Consider the following 25,965-nt stretch of genomic DNA (forward strand, 5'->3'; position numbering starts at 1 on the left):
TGTTGGCCTCCAACTCACATGTGTCTTCCTCCTCTGCCTCCCAAACCCTGGAATACAGGTGTGCACCACCTCCGCTGCCCCATGGGAAGTCAATGTTTAAAGACGACAGAATTTCTTTTACTGAGTTTATGAAAAACTCAAGTGATGACTACTCAACATCACCAAATTATATACCTAAAACTGTTTAATGGTCAATGCTATATCATGTATAATTTACCATAATAAACACCATTTTTAGAGCACAAATCTTGTGTTTTAGCACTTATCTTAATGGGTAACTAAGACATTGACTGTGGGACAAGACAATGCATGCTTGTTAATTCCAGCACTTGGGAGATGGAGGCAGGAAGTTACTGAGTTCAACAACAGCAGCCTGTCCGGCACAGAGCAGAGGGGGAGAAGAAGAAAAACAAAGTATGGTGGCTTACACCTATAACTTTAGCACCCAGAAGGCTGAGGTGGGAAAATTACCATGAGTGTGAAACCAGATACATAGTGAGTTCCAGTCCAGCCTGGGCTAGCTGACAAGGGTTTCATTTTAAACAGCTAGCCTCTGTTACCTGGAGACTGCACAGGAAGATGAAAGGGGGCTCTTCAGCATCAATAACTACTTCTCTTCATATCTTTTCCTTTAGAAATGAGGTTTTTAGGGGCTGAAGAGGTAAGTTGGATGGCAGTATGATGGCCTAGTATGAACAGAATTCTGGGTTCGATGCTAAACAGAACATAAAGCCAGATACAGTGTCACACCCGAGATCCCCAAACTTGGAAGATGGAAACAGGAGGATCAAGAATTCAAGTACATCCTTGGCTACTCAGAGTTTGAGGCCAGCTTAGGCTATGTGATAATCTGACTCAATGACAGTAACAAGAAGCTATATTTAAGTCATTTAAGACTATTTATAGCTTAAGCCATTTTTTACACACCCAAAATCCCAGCACTCGGAAGCCCAAGGGCAGGAGGATCATAGTTCAAAGCCAGCCTGGGCTACACATTTCAAAACGTCTCTAACACATCCTTCCAAGAATTCTACTTTTTCCCCTTGAGAATTAGTTAAAATGAAGCCACAGTAAAGTGGGGTGGGTCTTTAGTATGACTGGCATCGTTGTAGCTAGAGTGCTGTTAGGACAGAGGGACAGAGGAAACAAGCATGGAAAGGTTATGATAAAGGGGATCCCTGCTACTCCTTGTAATGGTTTGTATGTGCTTGGCCCAGGGAGAGTTACCATTAGGAGGTGTGGCCTTGGTGGAGTGGGTGTGTCACTGTGGATGTGGCTTTAATATCCTAGTCCTAGCTACCTGGAGGCCAGCATTCTCCTAGCAGCATTCAAATGAAGATGTAGAACTCTCAGCTCCTCCTGCACCATGTCTGTCTGGATGCTGCCATGTTCCTGCTTTGATAATAATAGACTGAACCTCAACCTGTAAGCCAGTTCCAAATAAATGTTGTCCTTATAAGAGTTGTCTTGGTCATGGTGTCTGCTCACAACAGTAAAACCCTAAGTAAGACACTAGACACTGTGCTACCACCTGCCAATCCTCAGCAAAAAGGTGAAATGCCACAGAGCCATCTGAGGTATGACCACGGTAACATTCATTTGAGTAGAATTATTTTAGTTTTTTTTTCCCCTAGTAGAGGGTGCTAGCATTCCAAATGGGGGACCGAATCTAACTGAATGACTACCTGAACACTGCTAAAAACAAAAATAAATCTTAGACAGATCACAAACTTAAATGGAAGGTTAACAATAAAGCTTATATAAAACAAGATAGGAGATGATATCAAACATGTATTTATGTATGTATATACATATGCATGCATGTGTGTGCGTGTATCACTTTCCACAGAGAACATGTGGTCAGAATACAACAGTATTAGGTTTCTTTCTCCTACCAAGTGTATTCTGGGAAATCAAACTCAGATTTTCAGACTTGGGTGGCAAGTGCCTTTATCCACTGAGCCACCCCACTTTGCTTATGAGGCCGTTTCTCTTGCAATGCACAAGGCTGGTCTATAACTCCTGATCTTCCTGCCTTGGTCTCTCAAGTATATTACAGGCCTTTTTATTCTTGTCAGAATTCTCCTGACAAGAACTGCCTCCATGCCTGGCTTTTAGGCAGTGTACTAGGGGGATACATTCATCTGTGACAGGGTGTTATATTTATGCACACATGCTGAGCAAGCACTCTACTGTTGAGCACCATCCTTATCCACAAGAATGGTATTTTTGTGTCCTTAGTAGTATCTTTCAACATATTTTATTAATTCTTTGATAATTCATACAATGCATTTTGATCATATTTACCTCATCTCCTTTAAGATCAACCACTGAAATTTTGTCTTTTTTTTTTTTTTAAATAACCCACCAAGTCCAATTTGCATCATCAGTATGGGCCATCCACCAGAGCACAGGCAATGCAACAAGAGACAGACCATGAAATAAAACCTGATTCTTCCTTCTCCAGAAGCTGTTAAATGTCAACATCACTTCAGCTGGGGGTGGGGGGTGAGAGATGGCTCAGTGGTTAGAGCATTGACTGCTCTTCCACAGGTTCTGAGTTCAAGTCCCAGCACCCACATGGTGGCTCACAACCATGGGATCTAATGCCCTCTTCTAGTGTCTGTAACTGCAATGCTCAGGAGGCTGAGACAGGAGGATCACCGTGGTGGTAAATATTAAATAAGGTAAAAAGGCACCAGGACACGCTACTGGTGGCTGCTCTCTGGCTCCGGCAGTCTCTCCATCTGCATGGCTAGTGAGCTTACCTAACAGCTCTCTTGCTGTGGACTCTGCTCACTCACAATTCTCAGTAAGCTGGTAAAATCAAAACTCTTTAGGCTTGTAATTTATCAGATTTATATCAGTAAATAGACATGAATTTGGGTCATCCTTCTTTTCCTCCATGTTCTTGCTCCTTCTTCTCTCTGTACTCTTGATCCCTCTATTAAATTCTCCACCCGCCTTTCTTTTTCACTCCCCAGTCACAGGCCTGGCCTATTCTTGTGCCTGCCCTCACCAGATCACAGCTAATTTGAGAGCAGCTTGGGTTACATGGTAACTCTGAGGCCACACTACATTACAAACTAAGACCTTATCTCAAAAGACACAACCAGGAATTGGAGCTCACTCACTAGGTAAAGTGCTTACTATGGAAGCATGAAGCCCCAAGCTCAAATCCCTAGAAACACATGAGGCCACACATAATAAATAGATCAGTACCTGTAATCTCAATGTTCCTCAGCCAAAAAGAGAGTCCACTGCAGTCTACGGGCCAGCTAGCAAACAACCAAAGACCTGGCTTCAAAGAAAATGGAAAGAAAGGACCACCCCTGACCTCCACATGTTCACTGTACCATACGTGCACCTATATTCCACTCAGAAATGTATTTTTTTGTGTGTGTGAGTACACACACACACACACACACACACACACACACACACACATTCATTCTGCCCCTCCCTAGGAAAAACCAAGCAATCTTTTGTGTAAATCATTAATTCAAACCTATGAAGTTCATATATTCATCATTTTCCTAAACCCAGTTAAGTTTTTCACTGCAAAACTATGTTTCTGTAAGTACTATAGCTCAAAAATCAACCTCATAACCACATAAATTCTCAATATTACTAACTATGGCTTGCTAATAATCATGACTCTTGGTTGTGTGCTCAAATGCAACTTCTCCAAAAAACTTCAACAAAAATAAATTTTTGTTCTAAAATTCAATAATAACATAAATAGTTTGTGTTCTATTTTTAAACCAAGAAAACCGCACGTAAGTGTTTCTTTAAAAGTTGTAAGTGTCTACTTACGTATTCAGGCTTTAGCTTCTTATCGCCTCCTCTCACGGCCACCTTCTCTAGTTTATCTATAATGGGCCCAATCATTTCCTCATCTTTCAGCTGAAGCTCTTCATGAATAATTTCTATATCTCGAATGGGATCTACACTTCCTTCTACGTGCGTGATATCATCATCTTCAAAAGCACCTAAAATGAATTAAAAATGAATTCAATAAACATGATATAGAAGGTGATTGTAATCACAGTGCAGAGTGGAGGACTTTAGACAGTGGGCGACCAGCTACAGCAAATCAACTGTCCTTAACTCTTTTCAAGCAGACCATAGTATTTGCCTCCATTTGGTAATACTTAACATACTAACCACAGACACAGTAGTTCAAGAGCATCAACACTCAAAAAACTGATACAGACAAAGTAAAATAGGAAAACAAGATTTGAATTCAGAACTACTGGTTGCTTCAAGTGTGGTATATAAGAGATACTGAATGCCAGGCACGAAAGCCTGAAGTTTTAAACTGCACTATTAGGGTTTCCAAGGGAAACCAGATTTGGGGGGGTGGGGGGCTCAAATCATCTGGCAGACCTCTTCTCTGCTTCAATCTACTTTATCACTGTGGTTCTGACGGTGATTAGATAATGAACCACTCAGACACACAATTTACACAGCAGCTAATTTCATCGGCCTGATTTGAGGGTATGGTTTTTAGGGGGCTATCAAAGAAGCAGATGAAGGTGCATTTGTCATATATGAGTGACAACCATTCACACTATCTGAACAAAATGGTGCTGGCCCTTATTAGAAACACATGCTATTATCACATATTTAAAGTGCAGTTGAAGCCATAATTTCAAATTGCCAACTAGAAACATAAGGGTAAAACAACCAGATATTACTGAAGCATGTGTACTGACTTTATGCCCTTCTGAAGACATAATGTGGCAACATAATTCTATTGGGATTTACTCAAATTACCAGATAAAGAACAGTATCACAAAAAATGAATAAATGCTATGAAATATTATAAACAGAAAGCAATGGTATAGGTACAAAACAATAAACACTTATAAACAAATTAATTTTATAAAAATCATCCATTCGATTAAAAGAGGTGGTTTTGAACACAAGAGTTTTAATTATTTTAGACAGAGGCATTAGAGAGATCATGAGTTAGCTTGAATTTGATAAAGAAACAGCAAATATAGTTAGTTTCTATGCAACATAGACTAGGATATTCTTGTTATAGGTTATAAAGAGTTCTAAATTGCAACTGCCTAGTATTTTTAAAGGTCACTTTTAATCTTAATGTGGACTGTTCAGTAATAATATAGGTATTTAAATATTTAAGTGCTTTCAGCACAAAACTGATGTATTAGATGATGTCAGAGCCCCACCCCGCCCTGGGCACAATACTATTTCCTGCTATGACTTACTTTACAGAAAGACAAGAGGCCACATAAGCAGCACAGCTGCAGGGATGCTGAGTCGCCTGGGGTGCCTGACACAGCAGTGTTTCCCTGGCACGCAGGAAGCCCTGGTTTGATCTCTAAGAGTGCTTAGATTAGGTATAGCGGGACACACCCGCGACCTTAGTACTCATGGGGTAGAAAAAAGATCCATCAAAGTCATGTCTAATGACACAGTAAACTCAACCTAGACTACACAAAATCTTGTCGAAAAGAAAAGAAGGGAGGTAGGGATAAAAAAAGAAGTGTATCATTGAGAATGACAAGTACCCTCTACACCTGTCTTTCTATAGAGGTGTAGTCCTTTCTAAGGACTACAGTGATCATCCCCTGGAAATCTGAGTGCACAGTGTAGACAGCACAGGGTGCACTGGGCATAGGAGAGCATTTCCTACTTTACTCCAGGAAGGAGGAAATGTTGATGAAAACTAAAGCGGTAACTGGATCTTCATAAATGCCAAGTGTGTTTCCTGAGACCTATGGCTAGGTAATTTACCAGAGTTGAGGTGGGATGGGAGGCAAGCAGGCAGGGGAAACAGACAGGCTTGAAATGAAAATGTTATTAAAGGAAACATGATAGGATGCTGGGTAAGAAATCTTTGTGGTGGAATCCAACTTAGACCTAGTTTGAAAAATGAAGGTTTGTTATATTTAATATTTTCAGACTCACCCTCTCTCAACACACACACACACACACACACACACACACACACACACACACACACACGGTTGGGGGGCACAACATACAGCCATTATGATTTTCTCATTCTGGCTAATTACTGTAAGATCAAAATTGTAACTCAACTTAAGATATTGTTTTGAAAATCAAATTTGCTTATTGTGTTTTAGAAAAAGAGTGGCTTGTTTTCATAAAAACTGTTCTTTGTGGAAAGTTTAAGTGAGACAAAACTGATAAAGAAGCTTAAATTAACATTGTTCCTATGCTTCTAACAGAATTCCAAATACCAGGTTCCTCTCCATTATCTGCTTGGATAAAATTGAGGGTTGTAATTAAGAAACTACCATTTAAAATTTCCTAATGCATTTACTGGAGGGATGTTGTAAAATAATCACTATAGTTACTGGCCTCTATATAAATAGACAATTGTATAAGATGTTTTTTCACTGAGTGTCACAGAAGTGATTTCTTCTTTTAAGCCCTCCCTCCCTCCCTTCCTATAAATGTTTGCTAAATGTTTGCTCCCACAGACTTCCTCTGACTTATCGAGACCTTAAGCTATTATGTCTTTCTCCTGTATTAGGACTTCTACCATTTCAAGAATTCTTTCCCTCAAGCATTTCAGTAAATTTAAAATTGTCTGTAAGTCAAATATGCCTGTCACTCATTCCAGGCATTAATTTCATTTTAGTCACTGCTTTCCTTCCCCCAGCTCAGAGGCGAACATTCTGAAAGCACTGTCTATGGCAGTTAAGCCTCCACATCTTAACCTCTTTGTCATTCACACCATGTGCCTCCGTGACAGCAAGGACCACGGGAACTGGCCAGGTACAGTGGCAACTCATGGAGTCCTCGTATTTGAGAAAAGGAAGCCGAAGGTATGAGTTTGAGGTTCTGACTGCTTTTCCAGGGGCCTCAGGTTCAATTCCCAGCACCCACATGGCAGTTCACACTTCTGTAACTCCAGTTCTGGAGCTCTGACACCCGAACACAGACATACACATGCAGGCAAAACACCAATGCACATGAAATAAAAATAAATTATTTTTAAAAATGAAAGTTTAAATGAACAATGCATAGTGACAAGAAGTTATGCTGATAATAAGCATTTGCTTCTCAGACGGGGTAGATGATAGGAAATCATTAGATACCAGGATCGAAGTGCGGACTCTACTGTCAGTCAGCAGGATGTCAGCAACGGCCCTTATGGCAGTGAGTGCCAAGTGTGAGGAGCACTGTTAAAAGACTGACCAGGAATAGAAACTGCACTCTAAACACTGTAAATCTCGATGGGTATTAAGGGAAGATATAAAGATAGGACGAACAGCGAGAGATACAGAAAACAACTTCAACGGGGTAAAAACAGTAATGAAGTAGGTGGGAGGCAGAAAGAGGAGATGAGATCACCATGGAGTTTCAAGCCAAAGGACTGAAACTTTTTTATATGCTTACTATAAAGTCAATACATACAAAGTTAAATGCCTAATCCAGGTACAAAGCCAAAAGGTACTACATAACCAAATGCATACTTGCAAGCACAGCAGTTCTCAATCTGTGGGTCACAGCCCCTTGGCAAACCTCTATCTCCAAAACTATTACATTACACGTTTGCATTTACATAACAAACTATTTGCTATGACAATAACAAAACTACATTTATGAAGTAAATACAAAATAGTTTGTATTTATATTACAAACTATTTGCTATGATAACAGCAAGATTACATTTATGAAGTAGCAACAAAAATAATGTTATGGTTGGGGTCACTATAGCACAGGAACTGTACTAAAGGGCTGCAGCCCTAGGAAGGGTGAGAGCCACTGCTCTGGGCAAAGAGATAAAACACTACACAACACACAGTCCTATTATATCACCATCAGGACATCTGTAGACTGTACTGTTTCACCTTATAGCCCAGGGTCTTTCAAGGAAATTAGCAAGTGTCCTCAAAAGTCTACATCCTGACTCGTCCCTGCTAAAGCCACTAGAATGTTAGGAAGCCACACTCCGAAAGCAGAAGACATATGTGCACGTATGCTTTTATTTTTAAGTCTACATACAAGGTGATGAGGTCCCCATCTGCCTACAGTTTTCTGACGCTTTCATGCATTACCACTCTGTATGAGTGAGGCACACAGGTGCCACACTGCACATGTGGCAGTAAGGGATAAATCTGTGGAGCACTCTCTCTCCACTGTCACATGCTATTTTAGTTCATTTCCTATAGCTGTGAGGAAAAACCATGACCACGCCAACCACAGAAGGAAGGGGTTGTTTGCTTACGGTTCCGGACAGATGAGTCCATTACCTTCCTAGGGAAGCATGGCAATAGGCAGGCATGATGACTCGAGCAGCAAGCTCAGAGCTCACATCTTCAACCACAGTCACCACACACAGTGTGACACACTTCCTCCAACAACATCACACCTCTTCATCTTTCCCAAACTGCATTACCAACTTGGAACAAGCACTCAAATGCCCAGGACCATATGGACATTTGTCATTTACCACACATGGGTTCTGGAGACCAAACATGTCATCAGGCATACCAACAAGTGACTTTACCCACTGAGACATCTCACTGGCCACAGCTCTGTTACTATTTCGATCAGTTCTGGGAATCAAACCCAGGGCCTTTGCACACTCTACTCCTGTATTACTATCTTTTCAGTTTAATTTTCACCTTAGGATCTTGAGAACACTAGTCAAGCATCTACCACTGAGCTACAGCCAGCCTTTTAAAGCAGATTTCTCATTAAATACAATGTTGGAGATCAAGACAAGAATATCATTTTTAAAACTTTTCAAATTTTTAATCAAGTCTTCAAAACTCCATGTAAGTCAAACCTCCGTTCACAACTCCTTTATACCCTTTCCCTCTTTCTATCCTGGAACTCGCTGTTTCCTACGTTGGACTCAAACGCTTGAATTCCAGAAACCCCCCTCCTTAGCCTTCTCGTAGCATAGCCAATAGACAAGCCGGCTAGGCCCAGCAGCCGCGCCTGTCTTCTTTGATGGCACTAGGATCAGGCCGAGCCTCATGCACCCAGGAGGTAAGCTTGCAATTCTCTCATCTTCACGGCCTTATTCACAAACACTGGAAAACGCAGGGCACATTTACTTTTTGTAAATAACACAACAAGAATGTTTCATTGAATAGAAGAGAGGTAGTTGAGGTAGGAGCAGTGAGCTATTTAGTGCATATTCTTAATGTTCTGATTTTAGAAGTGCAGTTTAAACCCCAGCTTAGAGATCTACAGAAACTCTAGTCTTGACCTATGAAAAGGACCCACCTTGACAAGAAAGCAGAATCTAATTCACAGCTGGGCCTCAAAATTTGTAATTTATAACTATGGATTAAAATAACTAACTACTTTAAGTTACAAAAGGAGAGAGAGCACTTTAATACATTTTGTTTACTTTGAAGAGTACAGAGGTAAGCTTGCTGCTTGAGCATGGGAGCCTGAGTCCAGAGCCCTAAGTGAGGTCGGGCATAGCCGCGCCGGGAAGGGACGGGGGAGGAGAGCATCCCAAACCAAAACCACAAGTTCCAGATTCAGTGAGAGATAGTACCTCAAAAAACAAGGTGGAGAATGATCAGGAAGAACACTCGAGAGCAACGTTTAACCTCTACTGGAAACACAAGATACACTCAAATGTGAATGTGAACACACACATATTAATAAGTAAGTAGCCCATTTTTCTTATTTAAGAATATCAGGGAACAAAACTCATTTTAGAAAACAAAGAAATGAAGATTAACAAAAATCTCTTTAAATGCAATTTTAAGTCTTAATTAAGCCTTCAAAGTCTAAAATAAATGAAAAATTGTGTCACTTAAATTATAATTATTTTAGTTGGCTATATTTATAATATATTTTGTAATCAGAAATATAAAGTCAAGTAATAAACTGCTAATCACTCAGCACAAAAGCATGAATGGAGCAGCATAACTGGGTTGGATAGGCTGTCCTTAAAAATAACCAACTAAGGGCTGGAGATAGGACTCGGCTGGCACAGGGCCTGCCTGTTCTGGAAAAAAGCCTTTGCTTTGAAACCCAGTATCTCATAACTCTTTCACTTTCCAGGAGAAAGCCTATTATTTGAGATCCTGCAAAAAGTGTGTGCATATAAAACGCATACACAGCACAAATGCCTACTGTTTATACTAGAGGTTAACTATTCAGTGGTGGAACAGGAATCCAGAGTGAGCTGTATTGCCTTAGTTCTTTCTTTTTCCCGTGTTCCTCTTCCAGCATTAAGGAGATCTAAAACCAAATGTTGGCACGGAGGAAGAAAGCTATCACTCCACTTACATATTCAGGAATTGATGAGTTCTTGAGAATCTCTGTAATGGAGCTGGAGAGATGGCTCAGTGGTTAAGAGCACTGGCTGCTCCTGCAAATGACTCGGGTTTGGTTCCCAGCACCCACTATCTGGAACTCCAGTTCCAGGGATTTGATGCCCTCCTCTGGCCTCTGAAGGTACCAGGCACTCAAACAGTACACATACATACATGCAGGCGAAACACTCAAACGCATAAAGTAAAACATTTTAAATGTTAGTAAAACAAAATGAACATGTCACTGACTTTGAGAGTCACTTGTTTAATCTAAAAGTAAACAAATCAATGGATTCACATAAGGCTTTTGCACCAAACAGTTAATTAACTTATAATGAAGTAATCAATAATGCTGTAATTAAAAATAATCCAGATTTTAAGACAAGTAAGTATTTAACATAAAACAATGATAAAATGAGTCAGTTGAGTTCTAAGAAAGCTCTAAAAAATCTCTATTATTTTCTCCTAAGAATTCGTTAAAATTAAAAATAATATACTTTTAATCAATGAATCAAAATCTTGGGTAAGAAAGATGAGATGAGAAGAAATAAATATAAAAATATAAACTGTTTAAAATGTAAGCTTCTACTGGAATAGCCATAAGCAAAAAGTGCCTTTGATTGTGAGTGACACCTCTTGACTAACACGAAGGTTGACCTTACAATCCATAACACACTTTTCAGATGTACATACAGAACACCAGAAAATTCTGCCTGACAGTTACTAAAACTATACTTAAACCACAGATAATTATACAATCATACTATTTAAGAAATCCTTAAAGTCACTTAAAAGTTATGAATTATAATTCAGAGTCAACACCTGTAGTTAATTATATTCAACTGCTCAAGGATTTTACATTTTTAGTTGCTGTAACACATCAACTCTTTCCCAAAAAGTAGACAGAAAAGAAGTTCCTTAATGAGAACAGGATTCACTTTTCAACAAGATTCCCCGCTTGTTCTACAACACAGTAATAGATACTTTACACACACAAAAGTAAACGTGGTGTTTATTGAGATCCACCCAACTCAATGCTGAGCTACTTCTGCTCTACTTACCTCTAAAATAACCATCTCACTTTTCCGAACTTCTAAAACACATTTGCCTTCTGCCTATAGAAATGCCTTTCTATAACTTTATCTTCCCTGTCTGTAAATCCTCAGCTAAGCCAAACTCTTGGATCAGATTCCTTAGTCCTGAGAGTCCCTCAATCTCCTTTTACTTTACTGTCTTCTCTCTAAGTCACATCCTGCTAAACATCCGACATTTTTAACTGTTACACGTTTCCAATTGGATAGCTGGCCACATTTCCCCCTCAATTTGATATCACAATTTCTTACCCACTAAGCAAAAAGTATTTGTAAGTTGTACTTTACTTAACACCTGACTGTTCTCATGTCATCTTTATACCAAGAACCTAAGTGCTCGACCGGGCTTACAGTCAGGGTTGGAAGAGAGCTCTCACACTGGATTCCACCAAGGATGCCATGCAGACAGAGGAACATGGAGCTACTTAAGAACTGGTCTTGATGCAAACTGGCATGGATCACTCAGACAGAGTGTAAGTGAGCAAGTGAGAAACACCACAAGATCACTTCTGTGGAAGTGTACACCGGTGCTTTATAATCTAAAAGACTAGAACCCAGCACTACCAGTCAAGGAATTCAGAGGTGAAGAGAAATTACAAAAACATTGCTGAATCTACTAATTTATGTTTGGTATGCTTAGCATTAGCTCCATCACGATATTTGTTGATTATTTTAATGCATATTACAAAATTTATCTTTTGCTGTTTTAGCTTAACATTTACAGTTCGTCTTTGGGATTATTTATTCTCAATATGAATAATTGCATAAATAATTTATTCATTAATTGATTCTCTTATTCATTATTTTACCTCATACCAAACTGTATGTGTATCTGCTCTGACCAAGGCACAGGTGGAAAATGGAAAGATGGTTAACATGCAATCTTCAAAATCAGGCAGCTAGGAACACATGCTTCAATATTTAATGTGCATGTTACAAGTCATAGGAATAGAATGGTCATGTTATTGTAGTGATTTAGATAAAGGGTAGGCCTTTATGACAGGGAAAACACTGTCATGGAGATTTCATTTCAGTGAAACTAAGGCTATGAAACATACTGTGTGGGATTTGTGTGGACGGTAAGAAGAGAAAACATTCTCAGTAGAAAGTGAAAGGTGGGAAGGCTGAGTCTCGAAGTGGGCTTCGATGGTACCAATGCTAGAAAAGCTAACACTCAGATTTGTGCTCAGTTTACAGAATGACAGGCAGTTCCTGTGACCTTTTTTCTCACCGTACACAGAGATGGCAGTGAAAACCCATTTCTACTTCCTCGGCTTTCTTCAACTTAGAATAGTGCTCCTTGGAAGTAACAAAACTGCGTCTTCTCAGACACTATATTTAGAATAAAATATCTGTCCCTGGAATCACACTTAGGACAGTTTACTTAAGTCATCTTATTGTATTTTACTCCAAAGAAATCTCCATAATTCTTTTACGAGTGAGATGATAGAGAACTGGATCTGAATTCCTTCAGGCTGGCCTTGTTGATGAAGGAGAGCGAGCTATGCATTGTGAGGATGAGTGACTTTTTGTTTGATCCTCGTGTCTATCTCCTGTATCCTGGATGTTATATGTACACCAACATAAATAAAAATACACATTGTAAAAGACTTCTTTCTACAAGTTTCTATTGGATATTGGGTAAAAAGAGTACCAGAAGCTCAAGGACACTTCTCCAAGATAAGAAAACTGCAGCAGTCACTGCCAAGCGGCTTCCAGGACTCTGAGCCTTCCATCTCACAACTGTAGACCTCAGAAGAGCACACAAGGTGACCAAGAGAACAAGGTACGATGAGGCCCAGATCCCAGACATCATAACAATCATAACAACCTTCCATGAGAAATGATCCAACCCAAACCACTCTAACCATGAAGCTAAACTATGCAAGAAGTGTTTAAGACTGAATGGACCCTCTAGTTCACAAAACAAAGGCAGGGACACACAACAGAAAAGAGGCTGAGCAGTGTCTGAGCCACCATGAGGAAAACAGCTGCCAAGAAGAGCCCAGTCCCCTTTCTTCTCCTACGCATAATAAGACCTTTATAGAAAGGGGAAAAAAACTGAAAATAGTTCATTTCTGCTTGTAAGATATTTACAATCAAGTAGGAAAGACAGATCGTAACATAAATGTAAGAAAGTAAATTTAGAAAAACCACCTCACAGTTTCAAACTGGAAAGCAAGTGTTATATAGTTGCAAAATAAAAGTTAGATTCAGACTCTTGAACAGATTTTGATGGAAGTACAAATTATTTTTAGTGCCATATTTAAATGTATTGATGCTGTGAGAAGAGAGAAAATACTGTTTCCATTGAAATTTGAAGCTGGTGTTTAAATGCTTGAAAATGTAAACATGTAATAGCTAGTAATAAAAAATGGCTCCCTATTAATTTTAAAAACAGGTATTTTACAGCTTTTATCAAAATATCAATGGATTCTGACTTCAAATTCAGTTTTCTAATATACAGTAGGGGGAAGAGAGGAAAGAAACACACCATTTACTTGGTACTAGAATAGGAAGAGAATGATGATATCTACCCAACGTGGGTCCAAACAAAAAAGCACCATGAAAGTAGTAGATGCCTCCAAACCAGGCAACACATATCAAAAACTACCTGTAGTCTTGGATAACATGACTCACAGTTATTGACTGGTGAATGAAACACGGGAGGAGGAGTAGAGACTAGAGACACTAAGAACCATAAGCAAGATGCCCTTTGGAAGCCGACTGTGTAAGTAGGCGCTTACATTCCCAATAGTCTTCCAACACAACCACTCAAATTGGCCCAACAAATAGGTACTGACTACTTGAGAGATTTCTAGAAGCCTCCTCTGTGAGATCCTCTCACAGAAATCTAGTCATTACCACTGATGGTTAAGCCAAAGCAAGTACTCACCACCAGGTGGTGCCAAATCAAAGCCAGTACCAGAGCAACTTAGAAGGTTTTGTACCTTGTGACATTCATCAGGCCTACCCCCCCCCCCCCCCCCGCTATTTCAGTCATTCACACAGCAAAAAAATGACTCCATACTTTATGCAATTGACACTTGCAGGTCCATACAGCACATTAAAGCGCAGGAAGGCATTAGTGTATTATACTTTTGGAGGATGAGCGTACAGCTGGGTTTACTGAAGAGTAGTTATAAATGGGTACATGCTTTTAAAAAAAACTGTATTCTACTTCATATACAGCCTCTAACGTAATTAGGGAGATATAAATAAGAGCATTGGTACAAACATTCTGGAATAACCAAGACTTCAAGCAGTTAGATATGAATACAACGTAGACTAAGCTTTACCCAATGCCTACACTAAAAACCATGGTCTTCATTCACTCCAGGGTCTTCAACAAAAGTGAGAGGCTGCAGCATGGCTGACCCCATTGAAAGGGCTGAATGCCCATATTCGCTCCCCATCTTTACAGCATGAAATGGGGACTCTAGTAATGACATAAAAGATTTTTTTCACTGGCCCCCAAAGTGGGGGAAATACAAATGTTCTTCTGAACTCCTTCAAAAGTTGGCTCAAATTCTCCAACAAAAGACCTTATGGCAAACGAGCTGCCCTCCATGTCTACCCTATCACCCCCATGCCAGACATTTAGCACCTACTATAAGTCATACCTGTCAAGATCTGATGACTGTATGTTATGTATTCATCTGAACAGAACCACTACACTTAGTTACAGGCTATCATCAACCAATTCATTCTCTTGCTAAAATCAAGTCATCCAATTACTCCTTGACTAATCAAGGCTGTTTTGGCTTTTTCTTTTTTCAAAAGGTACTCAACAGCATAAACAGTTCACTTACAAGAAATGGAAAGGGGCTAATCAGCAGAATTATTGTTTTGCTGCTACAATTTGCAGTATTTAAATTTAGTTGCTGATTGGACTGAAAGTTTTATGATATAGCAGAGGAAACTAGTTGAACAACTGATGCTGTGTGCCCATATTGTCCTGCTATGACCATGCTGGTCTCCTCTGGAGGGAAGGCTGCCTGATGCCTTTAAAATTGGGATATTTAAGTTAGATTTCAGTTCACCTTCCCACATAGACTGGTTTTCAAAAGAAAGGTGCCTGAAGGATTAATTCCTGAGCATTCTTCTGAAGTTAGCAACTATGTCTGCTCTTATAAACATGTTTGTTACAGCGAATATAACACAACTACAAGAAATATCCAATTACACCTGACTTTAAACAAACTAAGATGACATTATTTGGTTATTATTTAAGAAAATAGGTATCTAAAATAAGTATATATTTTAAATAACTTTGCTATCTCACACAACAGCGAACGTGGCATTTATAAAATGAGTACTGTATTGAAACTCTAGATGCACAGAAAGTATAAAAAGACATATTAATACATATTACACTTATCAGTGTAAGATTTCTTTCTGAGGGTATCTGACAGGATGATAAAAGCTGAACTCTAATACAAAACTTTAGTTTTATATTATGTCTATACTCATTGTAAGTAATTTTCAGAAAAGTATTTTTACACCCCAGACTTCGAGAAAAATATTAGAAAGATTTTATGAGACGCAATGAGATACATGAACCAAAATAATAATTTTTACTTTGTTATTTTGCTATTTTATACATTATTTTAATTTTAAAATGATTACATTTTCTAAAATGCTGTTACTTAAAAATGACTAATTTTTTAAAAAAATCTCAACAGCAAACTAAATCTCTATACATTAAAACAATATTTATACTAACCATCAACTAGAACATGAGCCATAGAAAGGGGAGGGAAAGCATACTGACAGAATTAAAATAAGTTCTGAGTCTTCTCTGTGTGGACACAAGGAAAGAACATCACACACAAAGTCCTAGCTAAAAGATAATTCCATATAGAATTATAGAAGCAGTAAGTCCAGCACAGGTACTATAGGGCAGCTAACTCATAGAAAGATTTCAGAAACGTCTTCATTTCACAAATACGCTGACAAGGCATGTAAGTACCAGCACATTTCAAATGAACTATTTATATATTTTTTTAAATGTTACAATTTCAATATATTTTTGATTAAACCTGATTATGTAGAAATTCAAGGGAGCAAATAAATTTAAAAGCAGAGTAAATTAACAACAAAGCACTAATATTCTTTAACGATGAACAATTCTCAGAGCAGGCACACCTGCCAATACATTAAGAAAAGTAAAATCAACTACCAGTGTAAATCAAATGCACAGCAGCCCTGACTTCTCAGGCCGCATTTCCAGAGTCCTTTGTGCTTTGTTTGGCGCCACAGCCCTTTAAGTTTTGTCTTCATAAAGCCCTAACTAGTTGTAATCATTTGCAGCCTAATTGTGGACATTTATCTGCTTTTCTTATGCATAGAACAGCTATTAAAGCTGAATGGTGCTGGTGTGAAGTATAGGTTAAATTGGGTGAAATTAAAGCAAATTACTCCGGGATGTGGAAATCTGAAAATAGAAACCACCAATGATTTGCAACCCTCTTGATGATCAGCTTCACAGAACCCTAAACGACAAGAAAACTTACATATTTTAAAGTTAACTAGGTTTTTAAAAATAATATGTATAAATGTATTTTTAACTACATGTACTACTTATAATGGTGGAAAGATTATTTGTTTAACTCAGCTGCAATGTGGAAAAGATCTCAGATTCCTATTTTAAATAGCACAGTTCATCTTTCAAATAAAGCTTCCTTGCCTTTATATAAATTTGTGCCTATAAAATATGCTAAATTGTATCAAATATGATACCACATTATTGTCAGCTAAGGATTAGACCTAAATAAAAGTATTAATACTGAAGACAATATAAAATTGAAGTAATAATAACAAATGCAAATTAACAATGTAAGTACAAATGTATCTATATTGTTTGTACATATGCCAAATATAAATCTACATGCAACTAGCATAAAGCCCTGTGATGTGGAAGTCCAACAATGCATGTAAAAGGCTGAAATATAAAAATTACATTTTCACTTATCTAAAATTGACTTGCCATGTTATCTTAGGCAGCAAAGTAAAGAAGTACAAAATTCTACCATGTCACAATTTATACCAGCTTACTTTAAAGCAGAAACAAGTATGAGCAATGAAACGGATAATCATCTGATACTGACGCTCAATCAAAAGCATACTGTAGGCATCTGGAGAGACTCAAGTAAACAGCATGAAACACACTTTGAAGATAACTGTCTAGTCCATGAAATAAGAATAGGTAGACGTGGAACTAAGACACCGTTGCACGAATAAACCTGCCTTCAGAGGGATTCTGAACTCCCAGACCATAAGGAGAGGACAAACGTCGGGTAGAGAAAAGCAGATCACAAAACACACAACCCCTTCAGGAGAAAATGGTGCTACTGCTAAGCAAAGACAGGGTGGAATGGACAAGGCACATTCAAGACACAAAGGTCTGTCTGAGGAAATCCAGAGCAGAAAGAGCATGTTAGAAAAGGTTAGTTCTGGGCTGGAGAGATGGCTCAGCGGTTAAGAGCACTCACTGCTCTTCCAGAGGTCCTGAGTTCAATTCCCAGCAACCACATGGTGGCTCACAACCATCTGTAATGGGATCCTATGCCCTCTTCTGGTGTGTCTGAAGACACATACAGTGTTCTCATATACATTAAATAAATAAATAAATCAAAAAAAAAAAAAAAAAAAAAAAAAGGTTAGTTCTTAACAACAAAGAGCCTTAGAGATATCTTAGGGAGGAAGAGGAACTCCAGTAGCATAACCAAGTGCAATGACTTCAAATGGTGATCCCTCTAATTTCTCAACAGTTCCATCACCAACAATTAAAGGTGATGAACACAAAAAATCTGGTCCCCTGGAATATTAGCTATATTCCCAGATGAGATTGTTCCTTTTCTGTGCTTCATACCAAGTATGAAATTACTGCTCTCTATTTAATAAATGTGCTCATGTACTCATTATCTTTGTCTTACAGTCAGCACAGATAAAACTCAACAGCCATTGTAATAATAGTCAGCTACTGCTAGATTTCCATTTATGTATATTTTAAAGCATACAACAATATATCCTTCTAAAGATGATTAGAAACACATAATTTACTTTCTGAAAAACAGGCTCCTCCCCAACCCCACCAGGGTATGGGACCAAACTTCCTGGACAGAATTCATTATGTTGTGATATAAAAATTGTTGGGAAGGGGGCTGAAAGATGGCTTGGTGGTTAAGAGCACTAGCTGTGCCTGAAGCTATGTTAGTGTCTGTGGGAGGGGGAGGGGAGCTATCCCTCCCCTTGATGGACAAGGGAGAGCTGGCCGGGCGGTCTCCAGCCCCTGCACAGTTCTCTCCTCAGTTGCTGGATTCTGGAGTGGATGCAGATGGAGACTCACTCTCCCCGGGGGCTGACCACTAGGAATTTGACTATGCTTCAGTGAGTATATGAGCAACATAAAATGGCCTTCTTCCTTCCTTCTCTTTCTTTCTTTTTCTTCCTTCCTTCCTTCATTTTTTGGGGGAAGGGTGTATGTGGGATCTCGGGGGCTGGGGAAGCAGAAGTGGGAAGACTGGGAGGTGAGCACAAGCAGAACTGCATGATGTGAGACTCTCTAAATAGTAAAACAAACAAACAAAGCGCCACTGACTGCTCTTTCAGAGGTCCCAGGTTCGATTCCTAATACCCACAAAGTGCTCACAACCATCTGTAACTCCAAGAAATCCAGATCCCTTTTTTGACCTACAAGGACACTGCACATTCATAGTATACAGACATACATGCTTGTAAAACATGTATACACACAAAATAACAATAAAAGTGGAAACATAAAGTTTAAAAAGAACGTCTGGAGATTGTGATTTCCAGTCTACTCAGCAGCATCAGCTTGACTACCCGCACTCTTCTTGCTTAGGACCCACACCTGTGATTTAGCATTAAGAAGGTGTATGTGAGACAGACGGTTCTGGAGCACACTGATCAGAGAGAGAGAACTCAACAACATTTTATCACTAAAATCAATTAAGTGGTGGTAGAAATACAATAATAAAAAAGACTAACCAAACTAGATGGCTCACAAGAGCAACCACACATCAGTATTACAGATATATGAAAACAGGATGCCTGTGTGAAAGGTTCTCCCAAGACTTTTCCTCCCTCTTTTGAAGTACAGAACTACTTCATTTAACCAAATAAAGACTAAAAATAATTAGATTCACACTATGTCATCCTTTAATGGTACAGACAGCTCAGAACCAGAACCAACTGATTCTGAGACCAGGGAGCCTTGAGTACCACTCGATTTTATGTTTGGTTGTCCACAAAAAAATGTCCCACAGCCATTTTCATGAACAATGAACTTTACTACATAGTTAATGAAGAGGAAATATTTTTATTACAATTCTAACAATGAAACTTCATCAGAATTATACTGCTTCAACTCTCATAACAGTATCTTTTAAACCGGTATTATGAGGTACTACCATGACAAGAAAGATATTTTCCATTCATTTATTCATTCATTACTTGCTTTTTGAGAAAGGTCTTTCTACATAATCCTGGTTGTCCTGGAACTCATTCTGTAGACCAGGCTGGCCTTGAACTCAGAAATCCACCTAACTCTGCCTCCTGAGTGCTAGAATTAAGAGTGCCACACTATACCTGGCTTTACAGTTTGCTTTCTAAGTCAGCACAGCACTCAAGTTTGACAATGGCTGACTGCTCTTCCGTGAACTCCCCAGCGTACCTCTTCCAGTCACCCCAGCACTTCTGAGACACTGAAGCAGTTTCGGATCACATTATCCAGCTTCTTACAGAACTACTCAAGGACCAGGCAAGTGACTTAACTACTCATGGTGGAATAAGTTTACTAAAGAGAATGAGACAAAGTCATTCTTTCATCCTAGAGAGATGTGAACTAAAAACTGTATCTAACAAAAGCCATTTTATATTTGTTGAGTGTACATGTTCATGATGATTCCTCTTTTTATGAGTCTGAGCAGGGGCCATTGTTGGCAACACACTTCAACAAGTAAGTCAACAAACTATTCCTGTCTTGGGAAGGAACAAAACTAAAGCCAGAAAATTGTTAAATTATGTCAATGAAAAGCTAAAGGGAAAGGAAAAAGCCAAAAAAAAAAAAGTAAAAAACCCCTAAAGTTCTTCGTGTCTTCGACTCCTATGAGAATCAGAGATGGGAAAGGCAGACTCGATGCAGATCTATGTCTGAAGCGAGGCTGGAGCTACCCTAAGATGAGAAACCGACAATCTAAGACCAATGTCTAACCTATACAAGAAAGCATTCGGTACTGGAGAAAACAATAGGGAATTATAATATTTAAACGTCAGGTACACTCCAAAACTGCCTGTGGGGGGGGCAGGCCTGTTATTAAAAGAAAATGAATGAGATTGAATTTGGAGATGACCAGAATACTGGTAGCTCATATTTTTTATATGTCCCTTAAATTTCGATTTATCTTCAATAAATTATATACAAAATGAGCAAAAATATTCACATCCCCATTAGACAGTAAGAGAGAGAGAAATCACAGATAAAATACCTTTAAGGAAACTACTGACATTAATATACAAACTGTGATGAATGTAGAGTGACTGTGTTCACTCAAATCAAGTGACACTGTTTGATACAGATGAATAAAATTGAATAAAAATGAACAGAGTTCCAGCAACTAGAAGTTAATGGCCTAATGCAACCAACTGGAGACCTAGGAGAGAAAAAAAAAAGCATGGCAAAAAATTTTTTTAAAGAATCAATAAAAATTAGCCCAATTTATTCCAAGAAAGGTATTTATATAATGAATTGCCAACAGCCTTTTGCTAAAGGTCTTCAGGGCTAAGAGAATGGTGGTAGAGCAGGCGGAGCTTCAGACCTGTAACACAGACACACAAATAGTATGCGGCATTTAGGAAAGTTGCTTATGGGCTGCATTAAGTGTCAGTAAATGAGCGCCTTAGAAATACAAATGGCCTATTGTAATGTGAGTTTTAGCTCAAGACTTTAAGTTGTAGGGCTTGGGATACACATACTTAGCACAACTACACCATACAGAACAGAAAACGACCCTAAGGAAAGGTCAAGGATTCTATATTTTATATGAAGTGTTACAACATGAACTATAAAAAGGTTAAGAACACTCGTCACAAACTAAGAGTTAAGAATAGATTGTAATCACTGGTGGGACCCCTAAAAATGGATATACAAATACAGTCAAGTAGCAAAATTAATATTAAGATTGTAAGATATTTAAATAACCAAAAAGTACCAGAAAGACGGACAGAAAAAATCCTCAGGAATAAAGCATGGTAACAAAGCAAAACACTCACAAATCAAACCTATAAATAAGCCTATTAAATAACAGGCCAGAGTTGAGGTTATGAGCATTCACCTAGCATACTTTAGGGCAGGGGTTTGATCTTCAGAATGGGGGTAGGAGGACAAGTATCTGACGGAACGGATAATAAATATAACCATATATTGTATAAAATACAATCTAGGGACTGGAGAGACAGCTCAGTGGTTAAGGACACTGCTCTTCCAGAGGTCCTGAGTTAAATTCCCAGCAACCACATGGTGGCTCTATAAAGGGACCTGATGCCTTCTTCTGGCATGTAGGTGAACATGCGGACAGAGCACTCCTACATTTAAAAAAAAAAAAAACATAAATAAATTTTTTTCCAAAAAGATACAATCTAAGCATAAAAGACATGCATAGACTGGGGTAAGCAGATAGAAGACCACAACAGCTCTGTTAATCAGATAAAAGCGATTTGAAAATAAATACTCTGTCAAAACAAGCATGATAAATCAGGGTCTGATAGGTTCTAGAAAACAATCCTAGTTAGATAGGGACTGCTACCGAACATCAGCAAGAGTGGTTTGCCATTGCTTTCTGAGGTTCTGTCAAAGCAATTGTGTAAGAACACAAGAAGAAATGCTAGAAAATCAGCAAAGAAAGTCAAAGACTCAAAAAACAAGTCCGGAAACAAGGCCAAAGAAAGTGGTCCAAGGGCAATGAGCATTCATGACAAGCTCAACAACCAAGTCCTGTCTCATCAAGTAATATGGCAAATTTTACTGTGGTGAGCTCTCAGACTCCTACATTTACTATGTTCTCTAAGACTGAAGACATGCTCCCTGGCTAGCCTAGCCCTTGAGCTCTTCAGTAAAGGACTCACTAAACTGGTTTCTGAGTATGGAGTTCAAGTAATTTACACCAGAAATACACGAGGGGAGTTATCCCAGATGCAGGCAAAGATGATTAATCAGTTTCAATGGACAGTAGTTTACTTGGGGTGGGGGGAGGGACAAAAGTAAACTGACTGGGAATATACACATAAAGGCATAGCATGTTATGTATAGATACCTAAGAATACCTTCAAAATATATGACATTTGTTGTAGGATATTTGATTGCATTGTGAACCCCAAGATTGTGAACTGGAAAAAGGTTTCTTCTTGTGGTGTGATTCAGCCTTAACACGCACCTTTAATCCTAGAGCTTTCTGTTAACAAGTAGCTGTGGTGTGGCTCAGTCCTAGCACACACATCGAAGCCAAGAGCTTTCTGTAAACAAGAGCTAAATAAAGTCAACAATAGGACAAGAGGCACAGCAAGTAAACCAGCTGACAGGGTCTCTTGAAACGATCATTAAAGCTGGGTAGTGGTGGTAAACTTAGTCCCAGCACTCTTGGAGGCAGAGGCAGACAGATCTCTGAGTCCAAGGCCAACCACTGGTCTACAGAATGAGTTCTAGAACAGCCAGGGCAACACAGGGAAACCCTGCCTAAAAAACCAAAGAGAAAAAAAATTAATTAATTAACTAGGTTGCAGATACATTAATCAAGAAAGGACAAAAGGTAAAAAATTAGATTTTTGCTCCAATATCAGGAATAAAAGAAGGGGCATTACTGTAAGCCTTAATACACCAAATGATAAATTAATAACTTTATGCTAATAAATTCAATAATCTAGCTGAGACAATAAAAATTCTAGAAACAAATAAACAGTAAACAAAAAATATAAATTATCTTTTATCAATTCAAACAGAATTTGAAATAGAAACTTCACCACAAATAAACAAAGATACCTAGGCCTTGAAATGGCTCCACTGGTAAATTCTATCATTTAGGAGAGAATGAACAACCTCCAGCAAACCCATCCGAAAGTCACCTATGAATTCACAAGGCTAATATTGCCGTAGAGTGAAATCAGATAAAGACCACAAGCAAAAATCTTGGCAAATCTAAAATTATGTAAAAAGATCGTTATGACAGTGAATTTAATTAGAAACACTGGTGATTTATCATTCCAACTTGTCTATATAGTTTATTAGCAAGTGTTAGACAAGATATGAAGGGACTGGAACTCACATGCCCTGTAAAAATCTGTTACAGCCATTTTGAAAACCATTGTGGTAGTGTTTTGGAGATAAACACATTTCCACACGCTTCCAGCAATTTTCTTTCTACGTACTTACCCTCCCCCCAAAATAGAAATGAATGTCCACAAAACACTTGTGTACACATTTTATAGCAGTAAAGCCTGGGAACATATTACAAGTCATCAGCCCATAAATGGATGGGCAAACTGTGATATTCAATAGTATTAAAGGCTATCTGGATAAAATATCAACAGGGAAACCATAGACAAACTTAAAATTGTGCTTGCTAGTGAGGTGAAACACTTACATATTCAAACACTATATACCATATGACTTACATGAAATTCTAACATGATAAAACTATAATGAATGACAGTGGAAGGGACCAACAGCAACAAAACATAAAAATCACTTATAGAACGTGAAAACCTTGTATATTCTGATCCATGACAGTGAATCCATAAAACTGCATACTACACACACACACACACACACACACACACACACACACACACACACACACACACATATACATACATGTATATAGTAATGGAGAAAACACCATATAGAGAAACTTCATATATAAATGTCTTTCAGGAAGTTTCATATATGTTAACTTAAGCTTAACATCACTGACAGTTATCAAGCACAGTGATTTATTTTGAAAATCTTACAAGAGAGCATAGCAGTTTACTGGGTGATCATATAAATTTCAAAAACTGTTCCATTAAGTTTCTAGAAGTAAAAGTTGATTCTGAATATTTAAGTTAACAAAACCAGAAAAATCAATCTGAAGCTACAAATACACATGAGAAACAATCTTCGGGAAAAGCAATCATGTTCTCTTCCTACTCATCACAATGTGTCCTCGACTTTTCTGTGCTCCTCGGGTGCTCCTCCAGCCCTGAGAAGGTTCTTGACCATGTGATGCATGGTAAGAGGTGACCCCACCATGTGTAAGCCTTGGACCGAAAGAGACACAGAGCACCCTACCACCAACATGTACAGGGGATTAAAAAGACAAACCAAGAAATCCTATTTCTATCAATATTTTATTTCCAAAAGAAACCATTTTATTTTGACATTAAACTCACTGGTGCAAAAATCTTGTTTTCAAAAGGTTTCCTCAACAAAGCAGTTTGTTCTGAGCTGCGTAGTTCACTGCATTACAAGCACCAGACTAAAGGAACAGGGACTGAGAGAATCGCCTTATGCACACTGCTGTTGTCCCACAGCACTCAGAACAAACCTTTTTAGATCGCTAACTACCACAGGAGTGCTGATTACACAGGCACCAGCAATTTCCTAACCAATGACCACCTGAACAATGATGTGTTCAGCTTCTCAGACCCTGCAGCCTTTCAAAGGTGAATCATTTCACAGTTTGGAACAAGATCTCCATAGCAACTTCCCTTTGAGGGTTTTAGAATCACCATCCAGTAATTCTATGATCATCAAGCTCAACCATTCCCAATGGTTCTTTTCACAGCAGATGGAAAAGGATGCCTTGAAATTTTACAGTCTATTTCAAGCAATTCATCTGGCAGCCTATTAGAATTCAAAATATTTCGACCTTCAATCACAAAGCATGTTATCTGAAGCTGTGGTGATCTCAAGTCAAGACAAGCAGACGTTTTAGTCTAATCATCCATGATGAGAAGAGACTGACAAAAACTCTTAATTCAACCACCATCAAAATGCTTATTTTAACTGCATGAAAGTCTTTCAACAGGCAATGAAAACACACCATGTACCATTTTATCACAACCTTCTGTTCAAGACAAATATGAATTCTGAATATTGACGTGGATCTCGGCACTTCTTACACTACTTAGAACAAGTGCATCCTTTAAAAGTTAGCTTAATCCAACTGAAGAGCACTATTATTCTCTGCCAAAAACCAGACACAAATTGTAGTGCACCTTAGAAACAGTCAGTCAAATAAAATCAAAAGTACCTGGATTATTTGTTTTTTAAATCACTTCATCACAAACAATAAAAGATTAATGTCAACTCAGGAAATTAACTTTGATTTATAAAAAGATATATCCTAAAAAATCATAATTTATAGAATGTTAGTAACCTTGTTACCTTTCCTCAGTTACATTAATACCCAAATAATTCCAAACTATACTAACTTTCCTGGTTTTAAAATACTGGATTCAACCACTTGCTACTAAGCCGTATTTAATTATTTATCTAAACCCTTTCGAAGTTGTAAGTAATAAGT

General features: G+C 38.4%; 1 protein-coding gene across 1 annotated transcript in view; it reads right to left on the bottom strand.

Moving 5' to 3' along the window:
• The window catches only part of OLA1 (Obg like ATPase 1), a 113,954-nt gene that overhangs the window by 52,203 nt on the left and 35,786 nt on the right, over positions 1-25,965 (bottom strand). The window contains exon 5 of the mRNA XM_080927226.1: positions 3,817-3,992. Coding sequence (XP_080783352.1) covers positions 3,817-3,992 — 176 coding nt within the window. The remainder of the gene's footprint in view (positions 1-3,816; positions 3,993-25,965) is intronic.

Source organism: Micromys minutus (genome assembly GCF_963924665.1).
Source record: "Micromys minutus genome assembly, chromosome: 13".
NCBI lineage: Eukaryota > Metazoa > Chordata > Mammalia > Rodentia > Muridae > Micromys > Micromys minutus.